This window comes from Podarcis vaucheri, assembly GCF_965113315.1.
Source record: "Podarcis vaucheri genome assembly, chromosome: 13".
NCBI lineage: Eukaryota > Metazoa > Chordata > Lepidosauria > Squamata > Lacertidae > Podarcis > Podarcis vaucheri.
The window spans coordinates 13,512,110-13,523,018 of record NC_138751.1 but is presented as its reverse complement, the minus strand read 5'-3'; the positions used below and the strand labels follow the sequence as shown (position 1 = coordinate 13,523,018).

Here is a 10,909-nt window from a genome sequence, read left to right as displayed (position 1 = left end):
AGCCTCAAGTCTGATCTTGGATACTCCCAGATTGTATCGCTTCAGGTAAATAAAGTACCATTCGAATGAGACAGCTTTTATCTTGGAGAAGTTAATTATACTATTGCCAGAGAAATAGTGGTTTCTGTGCAGATCAAACAGTTGCCTTTGACTTGAGAATGGTGATTTTAGTGGTCTTGCTGCTGGAACTGTTTTCTTACAAAGTATGTCAGGCTCACTTAGAGAAATGCAGACTCCAAGGTCCACACAGTCCACTTCACACGTATCATCAGCCAGGAGAGTTCCTCATTGGTGGCATTGTTTCCCATGGTGGCTTCATCGCCTCTCCAGCAACATTCTCTGAGGAACCCCCACCAGTGCTGCCTGAAGAGCTTGTGTAAGTACTAAGCCACTCATTTATTACAGCAGAGGAATGATCAAACATAGACTTGCAAACTTCTTTTAATTTACCTGGGGGAAACCACTTTAGATTTGAATGGGACTTATGGTGGGGCAAAAAAATTCAGGAATCTCTTGTGAATTAAGACAATATGGGGTAAATTCCAATTTCTGGAAAAGGAAATGAATAGAAATGTATTGAAAAGGATGTATATTTGTGTGTCTGGGAGAGCCCCTTTGAATAGCCAATATTGATAGAATTATCTGAACTAGAGTATTACTAAGAATGAATTTTTAAAAACCTGTTCTGAAAAGGAAGGTTCTTATGGTTTCATTTTTTGATCTTACGCTACTGTTTGTTTCATCACTGAAAGGTACTAATTAAGAAGTATAGAATGCAGTGAATTCCAAGGACCATCACTGCCTCATGAAAACGAGGACATTACAGGGAGAGACCAGAGATGTTGTAAGAGTCAGAAAAAGACTTCAGGTGTGTAAGGGAAAAACTCCAATTACTCCACATTAGCAGTTCTGATCCATTTCAGAAGGAGCGTGTCCAGGGGAGGGCAACAAAGCTGATCTGGAAACCAAGCCTTATGAGGAGTGGTTGAGGGAGTTTGGTATGTTAGTTATGATGAAACTGAGGGGAAATATATAGCCATTTTCAAATATCTCAAGGGCTGTCACCAGGTAGATGGAACATGCTTGTTTTCTTTTGCTCCAAATCAGGGTATTCAAGTTACAAGATAGGAGATTTGAACTAAACATCAAAAATAACTTTGTATTCATAAGAGCTGTTCAGCAGTAGAGCAGGCTGAGAGTTAACCCCCCTGAACTCAGTATGATTAACTACTGCGTTGATATTGAAAAGGAAATAACTGTTGATGTTCCTACTGAAACAGTTTGCCACTCTCATTCAAGGGTGGTGCCTAAGGGTTACCAGCACATCGTGGCCTTGGCATTTGCAGTCAAGGAGATTAACGAAGACCCTCACATCCTACCCAACATCACCTTGGGCTTTCGCTTATATGACAGCTATTCCAATGCAAGGAGCACATACCTTGCCACGCTGCTACTTTTATCCATGGTGAAGAAATTTGTCCCTAATTATATATGTGATGTTGAACGTTATCTGGCAGGGGTCATTGGGGGACTGGATTCTGAAATCTCCTTTTATGTGGCTACTGTTTTGGATATCTTTAAGATTCCGCAGGTAGGACACCTATGTACAATACCTCTATTAGCCTGCATAGAGAAAGAGGCAGGTTCCTTGGCATCAGTTCAGGGTGTATCAGCAGTTCAGGGTGAAGCTGAAATTGGAAGGAGAATCATTAAAACCACCTTGAGGTCCTTGGAAAATAAAGGCGGTACACAATTATAATAGATGAAAGAAAGAAAGAAGGAAACCTGAATAAGGGGAAAAGTTGTAATACCAGAAAAAATATATGTCACTCCCCGTGTCTGACATACACATCTACACCACTGATATCCCAAAGCCTCTGATGGGAGAGTGGGCTTCTACCTCACCAGCGGTTTTTAGTTATGTAGCAATTTCTGCTTAGTGAGGAGGGTATCCAAATTGAGTTGCTGTTGGAAACGGGAAATTGCTTGCAATTTTTACATAGCCAGATGATGTCTAGGCGATCTGCTGTTTGGGGCATGGTATGTAAGAGTAGTTAGCAGCTGATTCACTAGTGAAATAAATGTTCATAAATAAAATCTGAGAAGAATCAGCACAGTTTTGCTGTGTGATGGGGCATGTGCATCATGAAGAAGAAAGACGAAGTTCCAGAGAAGAAATGTGCATCTAACCCAAGTTGCAAATCTGACAAAGCCAGATAATGTCTAGGAAATCTGCTGTTGGGGGCATGGTATGTTCCCCCATTCAGTTTTATCTATTGTACAAGACCCTGCCAAATTTTACAATGACATAAAAAAAATCTTTGTTTTGTTTTTTAATAATAATAAAAATAATTTATGTATACCCCACTCATCTGGCTGGGTTTTCTCCAACCACTCTAGGCAGCTTCCAACAAAATATTAAAATACAATCATCCGTCAAACATTAAAAACTTCCCTAAACCATAAAATAGACACAATGACAATGCCCTGCTTTAGTCATCAAAGTGTTAACAAGATTTATAAATAAAATAAAACAAACCAAACACAGTGCCCCTCTCCAGTCATCAAATCAAAGGTTTGAAAACCAGAAATGGGAGATAATCCCAGTTTTCAGCCCATCTGCATGTTTGTGTTTTGTATATGTGAGAGAGAGCCACACAAACCCCAAAACATTGGCAAAGGCCATATTTGACTAACAGGGTTCTCCACATAATGATTATGAATACTGTGAAAGAACTCTTCTCTTCCTCCATTTACTTTTTAGCTCATTTATGGCTCTGCTCCAGTGATGAATGATAAAAGCCCAGGGCTTCCCTTCTACCAGATGGCAGCCTCAGAAGCCCTTCAGTATCAGGGAATTCTCTCTTTGCTTCTGCATTTCAGGTGGACGTGGATTGGAGTCATTGCAACGGACAATGAGAATGGAGAAAGATTTGTGCAAACTATTTCCCCCATGTTTACCAAGAGTGGTGTCTGCTTTGCATTCATAGAAAGAATCCCCGATTTCAGTTTTATTTCTGAAATGTATGGCTTGCTAGAACGGGCGGCCAATATACAAGACAAAATATTTAGCAGCAAAGCTAACGTAGTGGTGACCTCTGGAGAGTCTTATTCCATGGCAAATTTTAGATGGCTTCCATACCTATCAAAACATGATGACTTGATTAATAATGTAAAAAGTAAAGTATGGATAGTAACGGCCCAGGTTGAGTTCTCATCATTTGTCTTTCAAAGGAATTGGGATTCAGGAGTATTCAATGGTGCTATAGCCTTTGAAATTCACTTTAGAAACCCACCAGGATTTCATCAGTATGTTGTGCACAGAAACCCTTCCAGCACAGATGGGGACGGTTTTATCAGGGACTTCTGGCAACAGGCCTTTGGATGTGTATTTCCAGATATCACTACAGACAAAGTGGAGGGGAATATTTGCACCGGAGAAGAGAAGCTGGAGAACCTTCCTGGGTCATTTTTTGAAATGAGCATGACAGGGCACAGTTACAGCATCCACTGTGCTGTTTATGCCATGGCCCATGCTTTACATGCCATGTCCAGATCCAGACTCAGACACAGAGGAATGGTGTATGGAGGGAGAGGGAAGAAACTGAATCCACAGGTAAAGGTTGTACATCCTCAACAGTGAGAGCTCTGTTGCTTCCTCATAATCAGAATTGTGCCCAACACTGGGGGAGGAGGAGTGCATGACATCACAGTTGACCTATCATCCCCCCCCCTACGTCTTACCTCCATGAAAGGGATGCACTAGGGCAAAGATGCTTCATTCTGGATAGTTGGGGAGGTCTTGGTGTGATCAAAGCATGTGTCTGGGTAGAGCTAGGCTTGGTACGATTCTTGCCACTGGCCCCTCCCGCCCCAGAGCTCTTGGGCTTCTGGCCCTTCCTGCAGTTCTTCTGCAGGTAGCCTTCTTTCTCACACTTCCAGCAATTTCACTCCTCCGAGGCTGCATTTTGTGATTAGTGCAAATCACACAGTCTTTTTGTGAGGAAGCGTGAGAACTGGATAAAGCTGTATGTATTATGTGATGTACTTTCACGTTTGCCTGGATGAGAGAGAGTCCATGTCCATGTAATATAGTGTAAACAAATAGTAGTTTATAACTGTGATGCTTCAGTCTTCTTGCTGTGTTAAGCCAGAAGATTAGTGTGCATAAACCAAGCTGGTTTATGTCGCTGGAGCGCCATGGAGAGGAAGGGGGTGCCTTTTCCAGAGCAATGCTCACCGGAGGACACTCAGGGAAATGGGCGTGGGGGGCTGCTGATAGCCTGGAGGGTTCTCCCAACAGTCTTCAGTCTGGCACATCCTTTTGAGGATTACGGTTTTATTTTGGAAATATTATATGGCACTGGGCACCCACCCCACCCCACTCTGTTGAATATGTATGGGTTCACAAAATGCTGTCACCTTAGTCTTTCCTCTCAGAGTTCAAACATTTGGGCAGAGTCCAGAAATGAATCTATAATTCTGCTGACAGAGAAGAAGGCATTGATATGCAGAAGCTAGCAAGGCTGTTCCCAAGCCAGAACAGCGAGACAGAGGGCTCTGTCTCGCTGTTCTAGCTTGGGGACGGTTGCGCGCACAGCCTCTCCAGGGCAGCGGGGTGTCTTCACCCCGTTGTCCTGCAGAAGCTAGCAAGGCTGTTCCCAAGCCAGAACAGTGAGACGGAGGGCTCCATCTCGCTGTTCTAGCTTGGGGATGGCTGAGCGCAAACCTCTGCAGGGCAGCGGGGCGCTGCGCTCCAAAGGCTTCAGGGATCTTTGAGGCTGGCGGTGGGGGAAAGCAGCGCTTCGCTCCACCGCCAGCCCCACAAGCTCTGGTGATTGTACCTTGAACACACCTTGTTTTAGAGGGGGAGAACAAGAAAATTTTTTTCCTGTTCTCCCCCTCCTATGGTCCGGTGCGTCCTATGGTCCGGTGCGTCCAATGGAGCGGAAAATACGGTAAACGGTGCTTCCGTGCACTGCTCTGGTTCGCCAGAAGCGGCTTAGTCATGCTGGCCACATGACCCGGAAGCTGTACGCCGGCTCCCTCAGCCAATAAAGCGAGATGAGCGCCGCAACCCTAGAGTTGGTCATGACTGGACCTAATGGTCAGGGGTCCCTTTACCTTTACCTTTAGGCATATTGACAAATAAATCACATCTCTCAGAAATCATTTTCATCATATTTAGAAATATTTTGTTTGATAACACTTGTTTCAACTCATAATGTGCCAGAAAACGTTTGGTACATTTCTACAGCTACTTTGCAAAAGCCAGTACAGTGGTACCTGGGTTAAGAACTTAATTTGTTCTGGAGGTCCGTTCTTAACCTGAAACTGTTCTTAACCTGAGGTACCACTTTACCTAATGGGGCCTCCCACTGCTGCTGCACCGCTGCCACTGCAAGATTTCTGTTCTCATCCTGAAGCAAAGTTCTTAACCTGAGGTACTATTTCTGGGTTAGCAGAGTCTGTAACCTGAATGTCCAGTTTGCATGTCATTATAAAGTTTATAATGAATGTGGAGATTGCTCCAGCCTCACTCCTCTGTTAAGATGAGTAAACAAACCATGGTCCCTGACTTTGTGATAAATCCAAGCCAGTGATTTTCATTTGGTGTGCTCAAACAAACCACAGTTAGTAAGCCAAGAAGAAATTGTGGCTTCATAGTGTAGTTTGTTTGCTCCAGAATGAATTAAGTACTTAACCTGAGGTACCACTGTATACCCTGAATTTCCTTGGTAAAATTTGTCCTTTCCTAGTGAAACTTGTAATATTATTTAGGTTCCTTAATTAAAATGGGTCTGAGGAAAGCATAGTTGGAGACAACACTAAAGTTGTTGCCCTCTGTTATAGTTTCAAACAGTCTAGGAATGACCTCTGTTTTACACACTGCAAAGACATTTCTTAGCAACAGAGCAATTCCTGTGGATATTTCTTCTAAGTCTTAAAGGTAATGCAAAATAAAGCAATCCTAAAGACCAGGTGAAGAAGACAAAGCCACAGTCAACTTGATCATACAAGTCACATATTCTCAGTACAAAAAAATGAACTTGGGATGAAAGGTTTGTCCTTAAGATATGCCCAACAGAAAGCCACAAAAAGTGAAGATGCTTATTCCTCGTATCAGAGAATAAGCATGATTCCTTCACACTTCTCATATTTTCCTACAACTTGTTCTGAGGTGACTGGGGGGTAATGTCTGTGGGTCAGTCATGCATTAACAACAGTAGTATCAGCTGAATCCAGCATTACAAGGCTTAGGTAGCGTCAAAGTTTTCCAATACATTGTTTAAAATAGCAAAAGTTGGCAGGACTGAAAACTTCTGTCACCGTTTTTAAAAAATCACGGTATATTGTGAAGTTATGACATCATCAGTTAACCTCAAGAAAATGAACATGGAATTTAATATTTTGGTCCAATTCCCCATTCCATAACATTAAACAGTGGAAGCGGAGGTAGACAGGGAGAGAGAGACTATCAATAATTTGGGTAAGAAAAGGAGACTGGCATACTTGTGAAAGAAAATGGGATGGCTGTCTCCATGCTTGGACCTGACTCCACTCACAGTTGCCTAAATCACCACCCACCATTCACTGAGTGCTCTGCACACAGGAAAAAAGGTTGCTCGGCCCTGTATTAGACTGTAGTCTTTTCTAAATACCTGTCTTTTCTGTTTTCAATCCAGCTCCATCACTTTCTGAGAAGTATCTCATTTAACAATACTGCAGGAGATGTGGTCTTCATCAACCAGAATGGAGAGGCAGCATCTAGCTTGGATATTGTCAACTGGATCATATTCCCCAACCAAAGTTTGCACAGAGTGAGAGTTGGGAGGATAGATCCACAAGCTCCTCCAGACCAAAAATTAACCCTCGATGAAGACGCCATAATATGGCATAGATGGTTTAATCAGGTAGGTCCACATTCTTATCTACTGTAATTCAGAAGAGATTCAATATAGCTTAAGCAATATTTATCCCCCTGCCTTTCTAATCACTGTCTTTTGAACTGCAAGTTACTGATTAGTGGATGGCCAAAGCAGAGTCAACAACTTGAATAAAATATTGGGGAGGGGCAGGTAAGCCCACCACTGCTTCTATGTAACTTATGTCTCCAGCTTGTCTGCTCCCTCTATCTTCTCTATAGGCCCCATGTGGGATCCAGAAACATTCTGGAGAAAAGTTAAGGAGCCACTAGATGCCACTCTACAGTCACTTTGGCTCCATCTTCAGTTTAAAATGCAAAATTCATTTCATTAACAAAAATAATTGAAAATGGTAGAGGAGAGGGCCTGGGCATGCACCAATGAGCTGTATGAGGTTGCCATGGGAATCCCAGGCTTAAAGGTTTGGATAAAGCGCTTTATAAATAAACAAGCCAACTCACCATGTATATCCCTAGAACAGTGTTCCTTGTGGAACACCCTCCCTCCAGATGTCAAGGAGGAAAAAGACCTACACAACTTTTAGAAGACCTCCGAAGGCAGCCCTCTGTCGAAACAAGGAATAAAGGCAAATATTTCATTAAGGAGGTTACATAACAGAAGAACCCTTTTACTATAAAATACAGTTAAGCAAGACTAACAGTGTAAACTTACCTTGGGGAATCTGATTGAAACGAAAATAGCGAAAGCTAGGTCGTCTCACCCTAATCCCAACCCTTCACAGACCCCCACCACAAGCTTCATCCACACAAATGTGATTTTTACATCACACTATCTTCATCTGAATGTGGATCAGTAGGCCCAAGTCAAATACCAGTTTTTCTATGAAAAGGCCTAGACACAGGAGGGCATGTTTTCTTTCAGCCAATCACGGCCTTGGCATACACTTTCCATGCACTAGAGGGTGTACATCTGAAAGACCAATTAGCTATCCAGTGGATTTTTGCATGGTCATGTTGACCTTGAAACATTCTTACATCAAACAGTGCACACAGGAGGTCAGTTGGACTAATTAAATAGGTTCTTTTTTCCCCTCTGAAAGACTGCAACCAGAATCCTAAGTATATAAAGAAAATAATTGCAAAATAAACCAAAGAAATTGGGATTTCTTTATAAATATTAAATACTGGTTTTGAACTGAGTGAAAGACTATGTATGAATTGATAAGCCCCATGATTTTGCCTTTTTGCGAGAAAAGTGGAGAAATGAAGTGGTTGGGAAAAGGAGGGAAAAAGTGAAAACAGACAGCAGCAGCAGGTTCAGGATACCACTAGTCTTCTAAGGGAGCCAGTGGAAGAGGTGGAAGCAGGAAAAGTGGTGAAGATACAGAAAGTGAAGGAGGGGGCTGAGAGCAAAGGTGTGAAGAGCATAGGGAATGGATGCATCAGTCTGAAAAAAGAGAGGTATCTCAAAATATGTATTGTAAAGTATATTTTCCCCTTAACATGCTCAGTGCTAAATCTCTTGGATAGCATCATTCCAATTCATGTATTTGTCCATAATTTTTATTTTATTTCTGTATGAGAACTCATAAAGAACACATTCCTCAAAAACCCCTTATTTGGAACTATAAGGAACTCTTCCCCAGACAGCATCTGATGGGTCCAAGAATAGGTGTAGCCACCAACACCAAATCAATTCTAGAGATGTCTACCTAGTGGACAAAATACTAAGAAGTAACGGTTATAACAAGATTAAAAGGGACACTAGAGTAACTTCAAAATGTGCCTCCACAACCCAGAACAATAGAGGAGATATTACATCACGTCAAACATTACTACTACTAAAAAGAAAAGTAGCAATTGCTCTTAGTAGAGGCATTCTGTGTCAGTGTAGAAACATAGAGACGATCCTTAGAACCTGAAACATTCTGAAGTCATTATTCTCTCGATGATTCTTCTGCTCTTCCATTTATGCATTAGACTCAGCCTCTTTCTGTCTGTACTGAGAGATGTCTTCCAGGATCCAGCAAGAAAGTGAAGGAGGGACAGCCCCCTTGCTGCTATGATTGCATCCCATGTCCAGAGGGGAAGATTGCAAACCAGGATGGTAAGGGAAAGAATTTGATCAAATGGGTCCATTTGACTGAAAGGTGTCAGGATGGCTGAGGTTAAGTTTCAAAAGAAGATAGAAGTTATTGTATGTGTGTCCCTGCCTCATTGTCCTTCAGATATTGGTGGTAGTAGCAGTAGTAACAATAATTTATATTCAGTCTATGTGACTGGGTTGCCCCAACAATGCTGGACAGCTTCCAACAAATTAAAACATCAACCACAGTAAAACTTCAAACATTAAGGGCTTCCCTATATAGGGCTGCTGTCAGGTGTCTTCTAAAAGTCAGATTGTTGTTTATATACTTGACATCTGATGGTCAGACATTCTTAGGGTGGGCGCCACTACAAAGGAGGCCCTGTGCCCAGTTCCCTATAACCTCACATCTTGCAATGGGAGAACTGACAAAAGGCAATCAGAGCTTAATCTCAGCATACAGGCTGAACGATGCGGGTATGCAGGGTCAAAATTTAGAGAGAGAGTTGGAATATGTTAATCAAATGAGAATAAAATTGCATTGAGAGTAGCTAGGTGGTATGTGGTTCAAATCATATCCAGACTGGTCCTTGCCACTACTTCTAACTTACATAAGCTGCACCCAAGCTAGTGTGACAATACATTCAAATATCATGAGGAGGAATGGCCTTGCCTGTGTCGATTATAGGACACTCTGAACCACAAAACAGAGTACTGGACATATGTTTTATTTTGAGCTGAGCTCTTTTCTTCTCAGACAAAAAGTAAGCATTTCAGCAAGCTGGCGTTAGAGCTAAGGACCATATCCTTGTTTTTTCCAGATATGAATGACTGTTATAAATGCCCAGACAATGACTATCCAAGCAAGAACCGGAATGCATGTCTGCCCAAGGATATAAGCTTCTTGTCTTATGAAGAACCTTTGGGCATCAATTTGGCGTCTTTCTCTTTTTTCCTTTCCTTGATCACAGCCCTGGTACTAGGTATATTTATGAAACACCACAACACACCCATTGTCATTGCAAACAACCGAAACCTCACCTACACTCTCCTCATCTCTCTCCTGCTCTGCTTCCTTTGTGCTTTGCTCTTCATTGGCCGACCTGACAAGGTCACATGTCTCCTCCGGCAACCAGCTTTTGGTATCATCTTCTCAACCGCTGTTTCTTGTGTCTTGGCAAAAACCTTCATGGTAGTTTTGGCCTTCATGGCTACAAAACCAGAATCCAGGATGAGGAAATGGGTGGGGAAAGGACTAAGCCACTCCATTCTCCTTTTCTGCTCCATAGTTCAAGCAGGGATATGTACTGTGTGGCTGGCAACCTCACCCCCATACCCAGATGTGGACATGTACTCAATGACAGAAGAAATTATACTAGAATGTAATGAAGGGTCTGTAACAATGTTTTACTGTGTCCTCATCTACATGGGCTGCCTGGCCAGTGTAAGTTTTGCTGTGGCTTTCCTCGCCAGGAAGTTACCGGACAGTTTCAACGAAGCCAAGTTTATCACTTTCAGCATGTTGGTCTTCTGCAGTGTTTGGCTGTCCTTTATTCCTTCCTACCTGAGCACCAAGGGAAAATACATGGTAGCTGTGGAGATCTTCTCCATCTTAGCCTCCGGTGGTGGGTTGCTGGGTTGCATCTTTTCCCCCAAATGTTATATAATTATTCTGAGGCCTGAGCTGAACAATAGGGAACAGCTAATAAGGAAGAAAAATTAAAGAATTAATAAACCTGCCCTTTGCTGTCTTTCGTGCTTTTCTCTGTGAACAGTAGAATATTTGGAAATATAAGTTCAGCTGCTGCCTTTTATAATTTTTTCTAGAGTCCAGATTCCCATAGTTGAAAATTCATTTGTAAAATTGACTTATTTGCTTTGAGGAAAACAACCATACTTTTACACATACATTACTGTCTTGTAGCATGTGCTGACAA

The 10,909-nt window shown here is 42.2% G+C and overlaps 1 protein-coding gene across 1 annotated transcript; it reads left to right on the top strand.

The window, feature by feature from the left end:
- Nucleotides 1-2,751: 2,751 nt before the first annotated feature.
- On the top strand, nucleotides 2,752-10,695 carry LOC309516846 (vomeronasal type-2 receptor 26-like; the record flags this gene model as incomplete). Its single annotated transcript, XM_082195794.1, has 4 exons — nucleotides 2,752-3,625; nucleotides 6,687-6,914; nucleotides 8,867-8,993; nucleotides 9,794-10,695. The coding sequence occupies exons 1-4, from the start codon at nucleotides 2,789-2,791 to the stop codon at nucleotides 10,693-10,695; spliced, it is 2,094 nt and encodes a 697-aa protein (XP_082051920.1). The 5' UTR covers nucleotides 2,752-2,788.
- Nucleotides 10,696-10,909: the final 214 nt, after the last annotated feature.